The 21290-nt window shown below is 43.4% G+C and overlaps 1 protein-coding gene across 1 annotated transcript in view; it reads right to left on the reverse strand.

Annotated features, from left to right (window-relative positions):
- Positions 1-1509: 1509 nt before the first annotated feature.
- CCDC6 (coiled-coil domain containing 6) overlaps positions 1510-21290 on the reverse strand; it is a 127608-nt gene continuing 107827 nt past the window's right edge. Inside the window, exons 8-9 of the mRNA XM_023185580.1 lie at positions 7276-7400; positions 1510-5914 (exon numbers count right to left, since the gene is read on the reverse strand). Coding sequence (XP_023041348.1) covers positions 5720-5914; positions 7276-7400 — 320 coding nt within the window. The 3' untranslated portion in view covers positions 1510-5719. The remainder of the gene's footprint in view (positions 5915-7275; positions 7401-21290) is intronic.

The following is a 21290-nucleotide window of genomic DNA, read 5'->3' on the forward strand; positions in this document are numbered from 1 at the left end:
CCTGGCCAAGATGACAAAACCCTATCTCTACTAAAAATGCAAAAAATTAGCTGGGTGTGGTGGTGGGCACCTGTAATCCCAGCTACTCGGAAGGCTGAGGCAGAAGAATTGCTTGAATGCAGGAGGCGGAGGTTGCAGTGAGCCAAACTCCAGCCTGGGTGACAGAGAAAGACTCCATCTCAAAAAAAAAAAAAAAAAAAAGACAGACGGCATCACAAATGGGTTCTTGAAAACCATATTCCTAAGAGGATCCTGTGAGTACTGTGCATTTCTTCCACAGAATATGGACTCTAACCACCCTGGGCTTACAAAAATGCAACTGATAAACCATATACCCCCCAAGCGTGTGTAAAACATTACCCCAAATACTCATTGACTGGATGGATGTGGAAAAGACTAGCCCACATCTGATTTTGTGTGTGGACTATACTGTACCTTCACATCAATTTTCTCATTTTAGTCAGGCACATAAATAACATTTTTATTTTATAGGTAAGGAACTTGGGTCCCAGAAAAGTAACTATCCCAGGAAAATAATTGGTACTCAAACCTAGAATTGATCCCAAAGTGATGCTTCCAACAAAGTAGAGGAAAAAAAACACCATACAGGTGGATTGAAACTTTAAATCTCATGAAACATTCCAAATGTGACATCCAAATCCTGTACATATATGTTTGTAACATTTTGGAAATGGGTGTGGATTTCCTTTTCATAACCTTCTAGGTTTACTGCTTTAAACTGAAATACAATACAAATACAGAGCAGTGCACAAATCGATAAGTGTACAGTTCAATGAATTTTCAAAATCTCAGTATATCCAAGTAGCCAGCACTCTGATTAAGGAACAAAACCAACCAGGCATGGTGGCTCACGCCTGTAATCCCAGCAGTTTAAGAGGCTGAGGCAGGTGGATCACCTGAGGTCAGGAGTTTGAGACCAGCCTGGTCAATGTGGCGAAACCTCCATCTCTACTAAAAATACAAAAATTAACTTGTATTGGCGTATTGGCGCACACCTGTAGTCCCAGCTACTTGGGAGGCTGAAGCAGGAGAATCGCTTGAACCCGGGAGGTGAAGTTGCAGTGAGCCAAGATATCACCACTGCACTCCAGCCTGAGTGACAGAGTGAGACTCTGTCCACAAAAAAAAAAAAAAAAAAAAAAAAAAAAACTATACCAGCCCCTTTCATGCCATCATTCCTAAGTTTACTGTTTTTTTTTTTCTTTTTTTGAGATGGCATCTTCCTTTGGCACCCAAACCAGAGTGCAATGGTGCCACTGTAGCTCACTACAGCCTCGAACTCTCAAGGCTCAAGCGATCCTCCCACCCCAGACTCCTGAGTAGCTGGGACTACAGGCTTGTGTCACTGCACCCAGCTGTTTAAATTTACTTTCTAAGGCAGCCTTTAGAGTTTACAATTTAAGTTAGATGTCTGTCAGAAGCAACAGAGACACAATGTTTTTTCGCAAAGACCGAAATGAAAAAAGGTAGAGTTTAAGGCTCAAGAGGTACATTTTAAAAAATTATCTTTATTTAGGTTTCTGATTCAGCACATGTATCAAAGACTAATCAACATAAAGGAGTAAATAAGACATTAATTGAAAGTCTTACATCTCTCTAAACTCTGACCAAGAATGTCAAGATTGCCACTATTACCAGAACTCCAACCTAGTCAAGTTGTAGACAAGCTATCATGAACAACATACAGTGTGCACAGATATGCAGAGGCAAAAGGCATGCTAGCGCTTGGCTCTCCTCTTTTCCTTGTTGACATCTTTCTGTTGGACAGTCCACTTTTGCTTTCCAGGCTAAGTTCCAAATCAAGTCCAAAGAAGGCTCAGGGTCAACCTGACCAGATACTCTTCTGGAGGAATGCATTCTTAAACTGTTGTGCCTGCAACTTTGTTTTTGCCAGGATGAAGTTCAGACCGAGATGTACGATACAATCTAGATGACGGTGCAGACTAAGTCAAGAACTAAAGTTGAGCAGTAACCCGAGTTAAGGCATGAATGCACACACACACATGCACACACACAGCACCTATGCTATCAAGACAGGATTTTTTCAGTTGCCTCACGAGAGGCAACCTGGGCTTGGCAGTTAATCAGAACTGCTGAGCATTCCAGAAAATGCCCCCCATGACTTTATGCTAACAGCTGTGTGTATGTTTTAATCAAAAAATTAAAGAAAAAGAAAAACTAAAAAAAAAAAAAAAAAGAAAGAAAAAGAAAAAGAAAAAAAGAAAAAAGAAAAACCAACCAAATAACAACAACAACAAAAAAACAAACAAAAAAACCCACCAAAAACCTAGAAACCCCTTAATCTCTTACAATGGCTCTTGAGCATGGAACTCATGTAGCAGCATCAATGGCTGGCTCTTTAACAATTTGGAAATAAAAGGTTGTTTTACTATGTATTTCTTTGGTAGTCATCACTACAAAGTTTTCAGTGTTGGTTACCTATAAGACAAGTACTAGACAGAAGATCAAGTTACACAGAAATACTTCTTCTGTACTGATAAGATACAAATATTGAGCTCTCAAAGCACAAGTTACTATGCTTTTTCTTGCCTTATTGGGCATTCTCTAAAAGCAAGGCTTTGTGCAGGAAAAGTTCATGTCTACCTAAGGGTGATACATGTTCTATTTTCCTACAAGTGAACAATTAACAAAAATTCACATTATCAATTATTTCTGGTTGAATCCATTAGAAGCCAATTACAAAGGGACAGCAGCACTTGGTGTCAAAGCCACTTTCTGGTCACACATTCATTCCATGGTTGCTAGTCAGTATCTCAGGAGGTCAGAATTTAAAACTCCTTTCAGTCAACAAAGGAGTAAGTTCAATTAAAGACTTCCACTATCTGCCAAATTCCTAGAACTCTGTCTAGAGTGCTAGCATGCTTGATGAGAGAAAGCAGTTCAGAGCCCAGAGAGGTGTCAGGTATTAGGTAAGTTAATTTGGTTTTGTATAAAAGGCATGGTAATCTGGCAACAGAGTACTTATCCTATTAGCAGCACAGTGGTAGCCAAGGGTCTCTGTCTGCAAGACAGGAAAATGAAGCTCCTGAAGTCCCTGTTGCTCCCGCCTGCCTGCAGGATGGCTACTGATTTTACAAAGGCCTTCTGGGAGCCAATCCAGGGCTCACCTGGGAGAGTGGGTAACAGAATGGCAGTAACCATGTTCGGCCCCCATGAGAAGTGCCTGACTGAGGGAAGTCAGCTGCCCGTGGGTGAGGGGGCTCTTGCCATTATGGGCTCAGAATCTGAATCTTACTGATCCCTGGTAGCTAGACAATTGCCAAGAAATTGTCCTAGCTGGTACTACCCAAGTGTTACAGTCTCTGCATAGGGTCCTCAAACACTTTAAAGGTCATGAACCATCAAATTCAAAAGAGTAGTGTTTGTTCTATCAGTTCTGAATGTCCACAGGGAGAGGCAACTAGATTTATGCGGAAAAAGTGCTGTTTGAAGGAGCTGTGTTTTCTTTTGAACTGAAGTGACTTTGGGAACCAGAACATTTCTGCAGATGTCTGAATGTCAAGAACCTATCTCTAAAAGACATTCATCAGGAATTGTTTGCTCACTCCAAGTGCTTTTTAAAAATTCAACATATGGCAATGTTTTAATTTTTGTGCTTTCAAGAGGTAACTAAATCGACAGGAAGCTGAGGAAAGAACATTCCATTATAGACTTCCTTGTTTGGGTACAAGACACTATCCACAGCGTTGAAATCTATAATCTCATAAAAGATTCTTATAAACATATACCATATTTCTCCTATAAGAAAAACGGAGAACTGTACCATGAAGGCAAAATTTGTTTGCCTACTCTCAGAATTTCTTGGAATGGCAATGTACCAGGAGGGTCAGTGAACCGTTGGTGAAAATTCCGGGTTTGACATGGCCCAGTCTGATCGTGTCAAAAACCTAAAGCCTCAATGATTAAATGCCAAACTTCTTCCCTGCATCTGAGAACTGTATTATGATTATGTATATTACACATACATTCTAAATAAAATTTATATAGACCTACAGTTTCTTCCCAACAACTGAGTGATGTTCTCAGTTTGGGGGTGGAAGCAGGAAGAGGTGAAAAAATCTTATTGTTGCTTTTACTCTCAAGTTCTTAAAATGCTAGTCAAACACTATTATCCAACAAGACTTTTTTTTTTTCATTCTGTTAACTCTTAAATATGTATTCGAAGGCAAAAATGGAGGTTTCTATACTGTACAGTATTAAATATCTACAATGTCATGGTTCCTTATTTTTAGGAGTGTGTTTAATAAAGAGTTGGCTATTAGAGATGGTTGTCACAAAACATGGACTCTTAAAAATTACTGATAAATTACTTTTCAGTTCTCTGATTATATCCAACAGATACACATTCTTGTCATAAAATATACATTCTCTAGTAAGTTATTTTCATCCACAGCATATATAAATATGCAAACACAGGTGGTAAAAATCACTTTACTACCAAAGTACAAAACAGCAACTGCTGAAAAACAAAAATTTAAGATGTTGCTAGTATTAAGAAAAGAGTGACTCAGTGTTCCACTGCAAAGTGAAACCAAATGATTTGTGCTAAATGAATGAAAATAATGTATTCAGAATATACTTCTTTGTACACTGCACTTGCTTATACTGGTGAAATGAGCAGCCATCAATGCTAATGTGCTACTTTCCTTTATACCTTTTTTCTTTTCTGCCAAGCAATACAGTATTTTCTGGCCATTATGCCAAGATATTCCGATAATGTCCGTTTCAAATAGTATTTTCTAATAGTATTTTGCACCTTTAAAATATTTGTTCAGACTCTACTTTAAGAGAACACAAATGAAGAATGAAAGGGGGAGGCCGCATTGTTTTTGTTACAATCAGACTGCCTTCTGCAGCAGAAATCAAATCACACATTCTAATTAGCCATTGAAACCACGGGTGAGTAGGACAACATTTATCGACTCATGTTAGAGGGGGCCAGGTTAGGTAGATTAACATTAAGGATAAAAAAGAGAATCACATCTTAATATACGATAATTATCCATCCCATTTATGTGGAGAAGGTACAGCCACATGATTCATTACTTTAGGCCATCTGTTTTACAAGAGACATGGATGTCAATAATACAATGAAAATAACCTGTAAAAAGTGTATCTGTAGAAAGTTCTGTTAAACAGAAAATGTGTCTTGGGCACTGATTCATCTAACTTTCTGTTCTATACTGAAAGCCAGATTTTCAAAGGTCTCAATTGTAGTGCTGAATTATTGGTATGTTTGGTAAACACTGTTATAATGAGAGAAGAGGGTAACAACAGCTCAGTAATTTTCTGCAAATTCATGGAAAAAAATATAAAAAAGGATATCCCTTTCCCTTTTACAAACCTAAAAGCCAGGAGAATGAAGCTCTGGGCCAAGCAAAAATTGCACACTGCTGCTGAAATACCAAATACCAAATAGCGAAGGTTCCAGCCAGGGAATGGACGTACATGAAGATTCAAGTAAAACACTGATGGAAAAAGTCGTCTGGTTAGTGTTGTAGACCCACAACACTGGCTGCATTTCTGACAAACATTTACAACACAATGGGTAGTGAAGCCTAGATAACCTCAGTGCAAATAAGTCATATCCAAATATGCCAGAGAAGGAAGCCTTTGGCGTTGAGTAGACGGCTCCATTGGATGAGTCCCAACTTGAAATTCAGACTAAGCTCATGCATTAAGGCTGGGAGGAGGGGTGCACCGAATGTTGCGAAGGAGTGGGCTGCGAGGTGGCTGCTGAGGGGACCGTGGGCTGCATGGGTGGCGGAGGTGGAGGTGGAGGTGGCTGGACTGGGGTCTGTGTGTTGGGAGATGGAGGCGGCGTGGGCCGTTTGAATTTGTCAGGACTGTTGCTTCTCCGTGGTGAAGGCCTCTGCAGAGGGGACAGGAACAGCAAGTCAGTCTAGGTACAGATGGCTCATTCTACTCAACACAGGCTGACTTGGCACTGGGGCTAATCAAACACTAACCAACAAAGACAAGAAACTAGGGATTTCTTTCTTCATCCCTACTGGTTTCTGAACTAAGAATAAAATTTAAAGAAGGCAGTGTTTACACTTCCACCTACGAAAAAGCTACATAAAATTACTGCACAACTTGTGTTGAACAAACTGCTGGACTTGGGTCCTTCAATGAGAGCTGTAAAATATCCCCTTAAATCTTTCTTTCAGTGTGTGTCACCAATTCCTTCTATTGCTTATCTCCAACAAGTTGTCCAGATCCTGAAAGATACAGCTCAACAAAAATGTTTCTATGTTTGAGGGCAGGCGCAGTGGCTCACACCTGTAATCCTAGCACTTTAGCAGGTAGAGGTGGGTGGATAACCTGAGGCCAGGAGTTCGAGACCAGCCTGGCCAACAGGGCAAACCCCGTCTCTATTAAAAATACAGAAAGTAGCCGGGTGTGGTGCTGTGTGCCTGTAATCCCAGCTACTCGGGAGACCGAGGCCAGAGAATCCCTTGAGCTCAGGAGGCGGATGTTGCGGTGAGCCGGCATCATGCCGCTTAACTCCAGCCTAGATGACAGAGTGAGGAAAAAGAAAAAAAGTTCCTACTTTTCCATAAAGTCCATCAAACTGGAAAACAGCTTCAGAAATACTTTAAGTGCATTCTTACAATAGGGTTCTTCTTTAAAATATTGGAATTTATTCTTTGAAATATGGGTATTTCTGTTATTGGAAATACCCTTAATACTCTCACTCTACTAGCTACATCGCTTATGGCTCCATTAGTCAACTGTATTGCTGGCTCTAAAGAAAAAACTCCCTTGGGTAGAGCTGGAACCCGATGCACGTAAGGTTCCTTGTAATTCAAGGAGAGAAAATTCTGAGTAACATTACAAATAAGGCTAACTTCAGGAAGAAAACGGAAGGTCAATGAACTGTGAAGGTGTGGACAGTAAATATCTTTAGACATTATGGCAACCAACAATAATGCTTTACAGCAAGGAGCTGGCCAGAGTTCAATCAAAGCACTGGCCAGAGTTCAAATTATATTTCACAAAGGGGAATTTTTCATAGGAAGTGAAGTGAAAGTTTTGTCTCCTGGGAAGGATTTTAGTTTCAATACCAGAATTTGGTATCAAACTGTTTTGAAGTCTCTACAGTTTCAAGGTGAACGATGGAGGAGGCAGGAAGAAGGGCAAATGTCTAAGAGCACTGATCCTGTTCTCCAGAACACCAGTCGGTACCACTTTCAGGAGTAAAGTGCTGCTTCCTACCCCGTGGACACTTACTGTGATACCGTGGGATGTTCCCATGTGCTGCACGTGAAGACCCGGGGAATTGTAATAAGACATTCCGGCTCTAGTCAGTGAAGTTGGTGGCGTGAAACCAACCGTGTGACTTGCATATGATAGACCTGAAATATAACAACAAATTAAGCATCATTTTAAGCTCAACTATCTGGTGTCTTCAACTATCTAGGAGGTTTTAAATTGTAGTAGTTCTCCATCACCCACAAAAATACAAACAGATGAAAAGAACAGTGGGCTCACTAAATGGTGTGGATAACAAGGGCAATAAAAGTTAATTCCTAGGATAGAATAGAGAGCCCAGAAATCAACTCACACATATATGGTCAACTGATCTTCAAAAAGGGCACCAAGAATACACAATGAGGAAAGAGGACAGTCTCTTCAACAGATGGTGTTGGGAAAACTGGATATTAACATGCAGAGGAGTGACACTGGACCTTATCTTACACTATATACAAAAGTCAACTCAAAATGGATTAAAGACTTAACTATAAGACCTTAAACTATAAAACTCTTAGAAGGAAAATAAGGGAAAAGTTCCTTGATATTGATCTTAGCAATGATTTCTTGGATATGACATAGGCAACAACAAAAAAAAGCAAAAACAAGCATGTGGGACTACATTCAACTAAAAAGCTCTGGGCCAAGGAAACAGTCAACAGAGTGAAAAGGCAACCTATAGAATGGGAGGAGATGTTTGCAAACCATATACCTGGTAAGGGGTTAATATGCAAAATACATAAGTAACTCCTATGACTCAAAGCAAACAAACACACTCAAATAGTCCAATGAAAAAATGCACAAAGAACTTGAATAGACATTTCTCTAGAAAAGATACACAAATGTGCTAATAAACATATGAAAAGATGATTATCACCACTAACCATTGGGAAAATGCGTATCAAAACCACAGTGAGATATCACCTCACAACTGTTAAGTTGGCCATTATAAAAAAAAAAGAAAAACGATAACAAGGGGTGGTGAGGATATGGAGAAAAAATCCTTATATATACATTGTTGGTAGGGATGTAAAATGGTGCATCCACTATGGAAATCAGTATGAAAATGCCTCAAAAGATTAAAACTAGAAGTACCACATGATTTAGCAATCCTACTTCTGGGTATTTATACAAAATAATTGAAATCAGGATCTCAAAGAGATATTAGCACTCCCATATTCACTACGGTGTTATTCACAATAGCAAAAATGTGGAGGCCAGGCGTGGTGGCTCACGCCTGTAATCCCAGCACTTTGGGAGGCTGAGGCAGGCAGGTCATGAGGTCAGGAGATCCAGACCATCCTGGCTAACACGGCAAAATCCGTCTCTACTAAAAAAATACAAAACAGTTAGCCGGGCGAGGTGGCGGCTTCCTGTAGTCCCAGCTACTCGGGAGGCTGAGGCAGGGGAATGGCATGAACTCGGGAGGTGGCGCTTGCAGTGAGCTGAGATCGTGCCACTGCACTCCAGCTTGGGCAACAGAGTGAGACAACGTCTGAAAACAAACAAACAAACAAAAAACAAATAAATGTGGAAACAACCTCACTGTCCATCAACGGATGAGCAGATAAAGAAAATGTGGTATATATGGACATACAATGGAATATTCAGTCTAAAAGGAGGAAATCCTGCCATATGCAACAACATGTATTAACCTGGAGAATATTATGCTAGGTGAAATAAGGCAGTCACAGAAGGACAAATCCTGCATGGTTCCACTTACATAAGGAGTTTAGAAGAGCCAATCTCATAGACACAGAGTAGAATGGTGGTGAACTGCTGCTTAGCAGGCATCAAGTTTCAGTTAAGCAAAACGAGTAAGCTACAGAGAGCTGCTGCACAACGTTGTACTATAGTTAACTATACTGTATTGTACTCTTAAAAATAAGAGGATAGAACTTATATTAAGAGGTCTCACCACAATAATGATTTTTTTAAGTAAAACCCTGTCAGGAGTTCAACTGAGATTCAAGAAGGCAAAAGACATGAGAAGGAACAAGAATAAAGTGGAGAAAATAGAGCAAAGGAGTAAATATCAAATGCAAGAAAACTAGAAGTGTCAAAAAATGTATCAATAATTGACCAAACTGGAGATAGATATTAAGAAGGCAAAGAACTCAACCTCCTAGCAAAAAAAAAAAAGAAAAAAAGAAAAAAAAATCAACAAGAAGAAGATAGGGAGGAGTGTGAGCATGAGTGAGAGAGAGAGAGAGAGAGAGAGAGTGAAAGGACACAAAAATGTGTGCCCACTCTCCTGCCACACCCTATTGCTAAACCTTTGTTCTGCTCTCACAAACATTTTGTAAAGATTTTGTAAGTTCCTGTTTTTCTTTCTGTGGCACGGCAAGGTCACAAGACGCGTTTAAGTAAGGTACATTCATGTTGCAAAACCTGTTGTGAAACCTGTCACAATATGATTAACTGCCTTGGTTCTGCTTCTGTAGGACTGCTTTCCCGCCTCGGGGTTTGCGAAAACAAGCCCTGCCCCTGCCCTGCAAGCCCCTGATAAACGTCATCAGAATTTCAAAATTAACTGAAATACTAGAAATGGCGGGAACCAATCATAATCAGCCAAATCGCCTTGTTCAAATATCAGCCAATCATACATCTGATTTGTATAATGACTCTGTGCCTGTTTACCCCAGACTATATAACACTGTCCTGAGCCCAGTTGGGGAGCTCTCCCACCCGGCTCGTTTCACAGCTGTGTGAGAGCTCCAGGTTCGAACCTGTAATAAAGATCCTTGCTGCTTGGCTTTGACTCTGGACTCTGGTGGTCTTCTTCGGGGAATAAACGGTCCGGGCATAACAAATGGGGGCTCGTCCGGGATTTCCCCCAAGCCCACCAGACCCCCAAGTCAACGGATCTTAATCTGTAAGTAAGCCGGCTTTGTCTTTGTCTCTGTCTATGTCTGTCTTCCTGAAATTTCGCGAAATCTGTAATCTGTATTGGTCTGTACTGTAGGTGGCACGGTCTTGGCGGACACGCTAAAAGACAGCCACTTGGGACTGGTGAGAGACGTCCCCCGGTGCCCATCTGGGGGCCTCCACATGTGGTTGTCCCATCTGACTCTGGTCGGAAATTAAGTCCGACACACGCTTGCGAATGTTTGCTGTTCATCATTGTTTGTCTGTCATGGTTAAGTGTTAAGTCTAAACCTCTTCTTCCTTCCCAGGACTTGCCTGATATTTACCTCCACTGAACACTTATTTTTGTTCCCCCCTTCTCCCTGTAGGAACAGCCTGAGAATGGGCGGCGCCCAGAGCACGCCGCTCTCCCTCTTTGTTAATAACTTCAAAGATGTTAAGGCTCGGGGACATGACCTAAGTGTAGAACTCAAAAAAGGAAAGCTAGTTACCTTCTGCTGCTCGGAGTGGCCCACCTTCGGCGTAGGATGGCCCTCCGAAGGAACTTCTGTCTCTATAATTACTAAGGTAAAAACTAAGATTTTCCTGCCGGGGCGGTCAGGACATCCTGATCAGATTCCTTACATTCTAGTGTGGCAGGATCTTGTAGAAAACCTGCCGCCCTGGTTAGCCCCGTTTATCCCTGAGCCCTGCAAGGTCCTAGTAACGCGACCTACAAAACAAAAGACCCCCTCTGCTTCTCCGACCCCTGTGTTGCCTGATAGCCAGGACCCCCTGCCGTTGGAAGCCACACTTCCGCCACCATACCCACATCCCATTCCACAGGCTCCGGTTCCTCTGGGCGCCTCTGCAATGCAGCATGGAGACCGGGAGGCGGAAGCAGCCAAACACGAAAATGACCTGGGGGGACCGGCCGGCCGAACACGAGGCCGTGCACAACGTGAACAGGCTTCCCCGACCCCCTGATTCTACTGTAGCCCTACCCCTTAGAGAAACAGGCTCGCTCGATGAAACCGGGTTTTCTCCTGTCTCATGTATTGGCCTTTTTCCACTAGTGATTTATACAATTGGAAGTCCCAAAATGCTCGGTTCTCAGATAATCCCAAAGATCTAACCTCGTTGTTAGACAGTGTCATGTTTACTCACCAGCCGACCTGGGACGACTGTCAACAGCTCCTCCGAACCCTGTTCACAACGGAGGAGCGGGAAAGAATCCAGGTTGAGGCCAGAAAGCTGGTTCCAGGAGATGATGGCCAGCCAACTGCAAATCCTGACCTCATCAATGCGGCTTTTCCTTTGACCCGACCCAGATGGGACTACAACACGGCAGAAGGTAGGGGACGACTGCTCATTTATCGCCAGACTCTAATGGCGGGTCTCCGGGCTGTAGCTCGCAAGCCCACCAATTTGGCTAAAGTATATTCTGTGCTACAATGTAAGACAGAAAACCCCGCTGTGTATTTAGAAAGATTAATGGAAGCCTTCAGACAGTTTACTCCTATGGACCCGGAAGCACTGGAAAATCAGGCAGCCGTAGTAATGTCCTTTGTAAACCAGGCAGCACCAGATATTAAAAGAAAACTCCAGAAATTAGAGGGTTTAGAGGGAAAGCAGATTCAGGACCTCCTTCAGATGGCCCAGCGAGTTTATAATAATAGGGATACTCCAGAAGAAAAACAGTTTAAGGCAACTAAAGAAATGACCAAAGTCTTGGTAGCAGCTCTCCCCCAGGCAGGGAATGGCCAAAGCAGAAAGCAGACAAAGCAAGGCTCTAGGCAAGGATTAGAAAAGGATCAGTGTGCTTATTGCAAGGAACGTGGTCACTGGATTAAAGACTGCCCAAAGAAATGGAAACCAGCTAACCCTACCTCCGTACTCGTTACCCAGGACTCTGACTAGGGAGGACGGGGTTCGGACCCCCTCCCCAAACCCAGGGTAACTTTGCAAGTGGAGGGGTCCCCAGTTCGCTTCTTGGTCGATACTGGGGCAGAACGCTCAGTCCTAACCAAACCAATTGGAAAAATGTCTAAGAAAACATCCTGGGTGCACGGGGCCACAGGCATCAAGAAATACCCCTGGACAACCCAGAGAACTGTAGACTTGGGAACGGGAAAAGTATCCCATTCCTTCCTAGTCATCCCAGAAAGCCCCTGCCCCCTACTAGGGAGGGACTTGCTGACAAAAATGGGGGCCCAAATCTACTTTGAGCCAGAAGGGCCTAAGATAACTGATTCCCAAAACAGGCCAATATCTATCCTGACTGTCACCTTAGAAGATGAGTACAGACTCCATCAAAAGGAAAAGCCCCCGATCAGGAAATTGACTCTTGGCTCCAGCATTTCCCTGAAGCGTGGGCAGAAACTGGGGGCTTGGGGCTAGCTAAACATCGGCCTGCCATATTTGTGGAAGTTAAGCCAGGGACGGACCCGGTTCGGGTTCGGCAATATCCTATGCCCCTGGAGGCAAGAGAAGGAATTACGCCCCATATCCGCCGACTCCTAGACCAGGGAGTCCTACTGGCTTGCCACTCATCCTGGAATACTCCACTGTTACCTGTTCGTAAACCCAACAGTACGGACTACAGGCCAGTACAGGATTTAAGAGAAGTTAATAAAAGGGTCATGGACACACATCCCACTGTGCCCAATCCATACACCCTGCTGAGTGCCTTACATCCCAAAAAACAGTGGTATACCGTTCTTGATCTAAAAGATGCTTTCTTCAGCCTTCCTCTGGCTCCCAAAAGTCAAGAACTCTTTGCATTTGAATGGACAGATCCTGAGAGGGGCATCAACAGTCAGCTAACATGGACCAGGCTGCCACAAGGGTTCAAGAACTCGCCAACCCTGTTCGATGAAGCCCTTCATGAAGATCTGGGTGAGTACCGGCGGCAACACCCTGAAATAACTCTTTTGCAGTATGTTGATGATCTCTTAATAGCGGCCAGGTCCCCGGAAACTTGTGTTCAAGGGACTGAGGACCTCTTGAAGACTCTGGGGGAGCTAGGCTACCGAGCCTCAGCAACAAAGGCTCAGATCTGCAAGTCGGAGGTAACTTATCTGGGGTACCTATTAAAAGGGGGGCAACGCTGGCTAACCAAAGCCCGAAAGGAAACAGTCCTACGCATCCCTAGACCCCAGTCACCACGGCAAGTAAGAGAATTCCTGGGGTCGGCAGGGTTCTGTAGGTTATGGATACCCGGGTTTGCTGAGTTAGCCAAGCCCCTATACCAGGCAACAAAGGAACGGCAGCCCTTCAATTGGATGGAAGAGGCTGAGCTGGCCTTCCAACAAATCAAAACTGCCTTGTTATCAGCCCCCGCGCTGGGGCTCCCTGATGTCTCCAAGCCCTTCCACTTGTACGTGGATGAAAGGGTGTTGCAAAAGCCATGTTAACACAGTACCTAGGCCCCTGGCAGAGGCCAGTCGCCTATTTGTCAAAGAAATTAGATTCAGTGGCTGCTGGCTGGCCACCCTGCCTCCGGATAACGGCGGTGACCGCCCTAATGGTCCGGGATGCTGATAAACTTATCATGGGGCAAGAGTTGCGCGTTACAACCCCGCATGCCATTGAAGGCGTCCTCCGGCAGCCGCTGGACCAATGGATGAGCAACGCCCGGCTCACCCACTATCAAGGACTGCTGTTAAACCCCCTCAGAATAACTTTTCTGCCCCCAACCGCTTTAAACCCTGCCTCACTGCTGCCAAATCCAGACTTGGATGCCCCGTCCCATGAGTGCACTGAGATACTGGCTCAGGTGCATGGGGTGCGGGAGGACCTGCAAGATCGTCCGTTCCCCGACGCAGAACTCCTCTGGTTCACTGATGGCAGCAGCTTCGTCCACCAAGGCCAGCGGTATGCAGGAGCGGGTGTAACGTCAGAGACTGAGGTAATCTGGGCAGAACCCTTGCCTCCAGGGACATCGGCCCAAAGAGCCGAACTGATAGCACTCACCCAGGCCCTCACCCTAGGGGCAGAGAAAAAACTAACAGTATACATGGATAGCTGCTATGCTTTCGCCACTGCGCACATACATGGGGCCATTTACAGAGAGAGGGGACTATTAACAGCTGAAGGAAAAGAAATAAAAAACAAGCAAGAGATCCTAGCTCTATTAACTGCTTTGTGGAAACCAAAGAAATTGGCTATTGTACATTGCCCGGGGCATCAGAAACCAACCATGCCAATTGCTCGCGGCAACTTCTTAGCCGACCAAACCGCACGGAGCATAGCAAAGGCACCCAGTCAGCTCCTCGCGCTCCAGCTCCCTGATCCTGGCCCGCGAGATTTGCCTTGTTTTCCCGACTATACCAAACAGGATCGCGAATGGATGGACACGCTTCCCCTAAAACAGGTTCAAAATGGGTGGTGGACTGATGTAAATGACCAAACCATCCTACCAGAAAAATTAGGACGGCAGGTGTTGGAACATATCCACCGGACAACCCACCTGGGTGCCCGGCAAATGATAGACTTAATCAAGCACGCCAAGTTCAGAATCAGGCGCATAGCTGAACTGGCCAGCAATGTTACAACAAATTGCAAAGTCTGCCAACTGAACAACGCTTGCCCCCAAACCCAAACCGCCGCAGGAAGTAGGTGTAAAGGAACTCGGCCTGGCGTCTATTGGGAAATAGACTTTACTGAGATAAAGCCTGGGAAATATAGGTATCAGTACTTACTTGTCTTTGTAGATACTTTTTCAGGATGGACGGAAGCGTTCCCAACTAAGAGAGAAACTGCTCAGGTTGTAGCAAAGAAAATTTTGGAAGAAATCCTCCCCAGGTATGGCTTTCCCATCCAGATAGGGTCAGACAATGGACCAGCCTTCGTTGCTAAGGTAAGTCAGGATTTGGCTTCCATTCTTGGGGCAAATTGGGAATTATAGGCCCCAAAGCTCAGGACAGGTAGAAAGGATGAATTGGACCCTAAAGGAGACCTTAACTAAATTGACCATGGAGACTGGTGCTAATTGGGTAGTACTTCTCCCCTACGCTCTGTTCCGGGCCCGAAATACCCCTTACAGACTGGGCCTCACCCCATATGAAATCATGTATGGCAGACCCCCCACCTCTGGTTCCCAGTCTAAAAGATGACTTACTCAAACCTGAAACCAAAAATGTCTCTGAGCTCTTGTTCTCCTTACAAGCCTTACAGAAAATTCACCAGGAAATTTGGCCCAAGCTACGAGAACTATATGAAGCAGGACCTCCGCCGATGCCCCATCCGTTCCAGCCAGGAGACTGGGTCCTAGTCAAGCGCCACCGGCAAGAGACTCTCCAACCCAGGTGGAAAGGACCGCTGCAAGTACTCCTGACTACTCCCACCGCCCTCAAGGTAGAAGGCATCACTTCGTGGACCCACTACACACACGTCAAGCCAGTGGACCCAATATCCGACCTTCTTGGGCCGTCTGGAGCACCGGTTACATGGACTGTAGACAAAGCTAAGAACAATCCCTTAAAGCTAACCCTGCGCCGTCATCCCCATAGCCGTAACCATGTCTAGCTTACCTATGCTCTTATGCCTTATGCATCTGACTCTCCTCACTGCTGCGCCATCTAATCCCTATGTCTGGAGGTTCTGGCTCTATGAGAACAAAACTCACCCCGGGGAAACCCCCCAGGCGGGTCCTCAAAGAAGAATGCTGTTTCTATATAAATGAGTCAGGGTTAGTTGAGGAGAGAGTTCAACGCCTACATAAACTAAGCTTAGAAATGAAAAAGCAACAATTCACTACAGCAGCTAACAATTGGTGGAACTCTTCCATGTTTTCTCTTCTGGCACCCTTTTTAGGCCCCCTAATGTCTTTACTGCTTCTATTTACTATAGGCTGTCTTTAATCTCTTAATCCCATCATTTTCTTTGTAAGCTGAGGAGGATATATGTCACCTCAGAACCCTGTGATGATTGCCTTAACTGCACAAATTGTTTGTGGAGCATGTATGTTTGAACAATACGAAATCTGGGCATCTTGAAAAAAGAACAGGGTAACAGCGATGTTCAGGAAACAAGGGAGGTAACCTTGAACTGGCCGCCAGTGAGCCGGACGGAACAGAGCCATATCTTTTCTCCTTTTGCACGCAAATAGGAGAGATCGCTGAATTCTTTTTCTCAGCAAGGAATATCCCTGAGAGAGAGAATGCGCTCTGAGGGTAGGCCTATAAACGACCCCCTTAGAGGCGTGCCGCCTTTTACAGTTGAAGCCGAAGGGATGAAATAAGCCCCGGCCTACTGTAGTGCTCTCAGGCTTATTAGGATGAGGAAATTCCCACCTAATAAATTTTGGTCAGTCAGGTTGTCTGCTCTCAAACCCTATTTCCTGATAATATGTTATCAATGACAATGCGTGCCCAAAATTTCATTAGCAATTTTAATTTTAACACCATCCTGTGATCTCGTCCAGTCTCCATTTGCTTCGTGATATTCTGTTACTTTGTGAAGTATGTAATCTCAGTGTCATGATGACAATGGTGGTTTTGTTGAAAAGAAAAGGGGGAAATGTGGGGAAAAGAAAGAGAGATCAGCCTGTTACTGTGTCTATGTAGAAGGAAGTAGACATAAGAGTCTGGAGGTCCAAGATTGGACACCCAGTTACTTATGAGAGGGGGAAATGAAAGGACACAAAAATGTGTGCCCACTCTCCTGCCACACCCTATTGCTAAACCTTTGTTCTGCTCTCACAAACATTTTGTAAAGATTTTGCAAGTTCCTGTTTTTCTTTCTGTGGCACGGCAAGGTCACAAGACGCATTTAAGTAAGCTACATTCATGTTGCAAAACCTGTTGTGAAACCTGTCACAATATGATTAACTGCCTTTGTTCTGCTTCTGTAGGACTGCTTTCCCGCCTCGGGGTTTGCGAAAACAAGCCCTGCCCCTGCCCTGCAAGCCCCTGATAAACGTCATCAGAATTTCAAAATTAACTGAAATACTAGAAATAGCAGGAACCAATCATAATCAGCCAAATCGCCTTGTTCAAATATCAGCCAATCATACATCTGATTTGTATAATGACTCTGTGCCTGTTTACCCCAGACTATATAACACTGTCCTGAGCCCAGCTGGGGAGCTCTCCTTCCCGGCTCGTTTCACGAGTGAGTGAGAGCTCCAGGTTCGAACCTGTAATATAGATCCTTGCTGCTTGGCTTTGACTCTGGACTCTGGTGGTCTTCTTCGGGGAATAAGCATAACAAAGAGAGAGAGAGAGAGAGAGAGAGAGTGTGTGTGTGTGTGTGTGTGTGTGTGTGTGTGTGTGTGTCTCAGCCATAACAGCAAACAAAAACACTGGGAATGTCACAATTTGAGGATATTCAATACAAGGAACGAAAGCCCTGCCAATGTTCCCTCAAAGAACCTGGTATTTAAGGAAGAAACAACCCCCAGTCCACCATAATGTTCTGCGTAGTCTTCATCTAGGACTCCAGGATCATCTCCACTGTGTTTTTAACATCTGTATGTCCAGACTCTCCTTACTGTTAGACAGGTTTTGATTGGGGTTCATATTCTGAAAACATCTAAAAGCGATCCTCACCTACATGTGGCATGTGCAGCTCTGGTTTCCAAGAGTTAGTGCAGAAGTCACCAGCTGGTCTGGGGAATTACTTGTTTCATCACTGTACAAACGTGGCTAGCTTTCTTTACACCTTTGAGTTCCCAACATCTACCACAATACCTAGCACGGGGTAGGCTCCATACTGGCAAAGTGAAAAGGGAAAACAAAGGAGTTGTTTGGGGAAATGTGGATAGAAATCACCTATGGACAATCACTCTGAACCTACTATCAGCTATTAGAAGCCAAGCAATGTGAACTCTACTTACTGCTTTTCTGAATTACGTAAAAACAAGAAGCTGTTAAGTATGCTTTTCCATCTGTCTTTTTTGTTTCCATGACAGAGATATTCAGCCAAGCCTTCCTTTAGTTGTGCTATTATGACAGGACTTTTCTGTGCCTTCAACATCTAATACTAAAAGTTTATTTTGTGATTTGATGATCATTTAGTGATGCTTTCTATTTGACATATTTTCATTTCCAACTGTGGAGTTTTATTCACATTTACGAAATGGAGGTCCGGGATAATGGACAAGTCTTTGGGAACTAAGTGGTTGTTTAATGTGGTATTTACTGGAATCACAAGAACTTTACTAATCTGGGAAAAGAAAGAAGTTGTTTTCTTTAAAATAACATTGGAGAATAAAATCTTATTTTTATTTCTTATGAAAGTGATTACATTTAAGAGAAAGGCAATAAAATATAAAAGTGGGCTGGGCATGGTGGCTCATGCCTGTAATTGCACCACTTTGGGAGGCCGAGGCGGGCGGATCACGAGGTCAGGAGTTCAAGACCAGCCTGAACAACATGATGAAACCCCATCTCTACTAAAAATACAAAAAGTAGGTGGGCGTGGTGGTGTGTGCCGATAATCCCAGCTACTCAGGAGGCTGAGGCAGGAGAATCGCCTCAATCTGGGAGGTGGAGTTTATAGTGAGCTGAGATCGCACCACTGCACTCCAGCCTGGGCGACAGAGCAAGACACTGTCTCAAAATAGTGGATCCTTGTCTCCAAATAGGGGATTCAACTCATTTTAAAAATATACAGTCAATTTTCTGGTATCACTGAGTTAATTTTTCTAAAGGGTAATTATGAGTATTGCCTACTTATTAAAAAAAAAAAAAAAAAAAAACCTGGCTGGGCATGGTGGCTCATGCCTGTAATCCCAACACTTTGGGAGGTTGAGGCGGGTGGATCACTTGAGGTCAGGAGTTCGAGACCAGCCTGGCCAACATGGCAAAACCCTGTCTCTACTAAAAATACAAAAAATTAGCCAGGCGTGGTGGTGCATGCCTGTAATCCCAGCTACAGGGGAGGCTGAGGCTGAGGCAGAAGAACTGTGTAAACCCAGGTGGAGGTTGCACTGAGCCAAGATGGTGCCACTGCACTCCAGCCTGGGCGACACAGCAAGACTCTATCTCAAAAAAAAAAAAAAAAGAAATAAAAAATCTCCTTCTCTAGCTGTTATCAAGACTTCTGCATTTGGCTTCAAACTATATTCTGATGCTCCAGGTCAGTGGTTCTCAACAGTGAATATCAAAGTTCTGCTTGCCTTATCCCAAACCAATGAATCAGACTCTCCAGGGAGCTGGACCCCAGGGCAGCTGTGAAGAGAACCACAGTGATTTTATTGCTCTTGATTCAGACCTCCATGCCTCCGTTAATGGTGTGCCCTAGCCTGAGAATGTCTTCTTTACCATAGCTTCTTCCTGTTCCCAGTGCCAATCAGCACCTCACTCATCCTTTGCAGAAGGCAAGGACCACAGAGTCTGGAGCCAGACTATGTTGGATCCCAGCTCTGACACTTGGCACTAAGTAGACAAGTTCCTTAATCTCACTATGCTTTAGATTCCTGAGCTGTTCAATGGGAATACTGTAGCTACCTTGCAAGGTTGTCAATGAAATGAGATAATATCACAAAATGCTTTGAGAGTGCCTGGCAAAAGTAAGGTCTGATATGCTTTAGCTCATTAACTCCTCTCAAAGCCCATCTCAAAAGCTCTCTAAGCTGGTCACTCTCTCTTCTTTGAACCTCTTTTTAAACTATTTTACCTTGGGTTTAAAAAAATTATTATTATAACTTTTTATTTTGAAATAGTTTATAAGTTACAAGAAACTGCAAGAATATTACACGGTTCCCATGTATCTTCCACTCAGCTTCCCTTGATTATACCCCGTATAACAATAACACATTGTCAAAACTAAGAAATTGACATTGGTACAATACTAGTTACTAAGGTACAGACTTTGTCTGGATTTCATCAGCTTCCACGTGCGCTCTTTGTGTGCCTATGCATGTGTACAGCTCAACCATCCTTCTCCTAATCTGAACTCAACCTAGCAATGACTGATCTGTTCTCTATCACTATAATTTTGTCACTTTGCAAATGTTGTAGAGATGGTATCTTATAGTAGGTAACCCTTTGAGATTAGGTCTTTTCATTCAGTTCAATGCCCCTGCAATCCACCCAAATTGTTCTAAGCGTCAATAATCTGTTAATTGCTGAACAGTATTCCATTGAATAGACATACTGCCATTTGTTTAACTACATAACTTTTTAAAGGGTATAAAATATACACAATTACATTTAGCCTTGTATTAAAGTTTGTTAACTTCTATAGGCCCTGCTGTTGATTATAAGCTCTTAGAGGTTGGAAACCATGTACTACTGATTTTTGTTTTTCCTTAAGTTCTAATTATCGTGCATCTTCACCCTCTGACCTAGGATACAATAAAGGATAACCCCTCCCCACCAAAACCTAAGTTGAAATTGCCAAACCACAAACACCAGCTTACTAAGTATAATCCTATGGTTTTATATCAAGTCTTTGCTGGAATAAACTTCTTTTGCTTTGATACGGAAATGTATTAACAAAAGCCAAAATTCTAAGATTTATTTCACTGTCAAGACTGCAAATTTAAAAAATGATTAATTAAAAGCGACTCATGACTGAGAAAACACATTAAGCAATATAAAACAAGATACAAAAGCATTTCATAATATGTATGGAACCAACTACCTAAAGGAAAATGGCAAGGGGCAGGATAGGAGACACCTGAAAACACTAAAACATTAACACTGCCTTTGGATGAAAGAATTCTGGATTTCATTTCTGGTTTATTATACCCTTCTGACTGCTCCAAGTTTTCTTTTTTTTGTTTTGTTTTGTTTTGTTTTGTTTTAGACGGAGTCTCACTCTTTTGCCCAGGCTGGAGTGCAGTGGCGCGATCTCGGCTCACTGCAAGCTCCGCCTCCAGGGTTCACGCCATTCTCCTGCCTCAGCCTCCCGAGTAGGTGGGACTACAGGCACCCGCCACCACACCTGGCTAATTTTTTGTATTTTTAGTAGAGACGGGATTTCACCGTGTTAGCCAGGATGGTCTCAATCTCCTGACCTTGTGATCTGCCTGCCTCGGCCTCCCAAAGTGCTGGGATTACAGGCGTGAGTCACTGTGCCTAGCCCCCAAATTTTAATATATCTTTGCTAAAGAAAAAAAAAATTGTGGAAACAAATTAAAGGCAGGCACCTTTTCTTCCTATTTGACACATACAAGTTATATATGAAAACATCTT

Source organism: Piliocolobus tephrosceles, chromosome 9 (assembly GCF_002776525.5).
Source record: "Piliocolobus tephrosceles isolate RC106 chromosome 9, ASM277652v3, whole genome shotgun sequence".
NCBI classification, from domain to species: Eukaryota; Metazoa; Chordata; class Mammalia; order Primates; family Cercopithecidae; genus Piliocolobus; species Piliocolobus tephrosceles.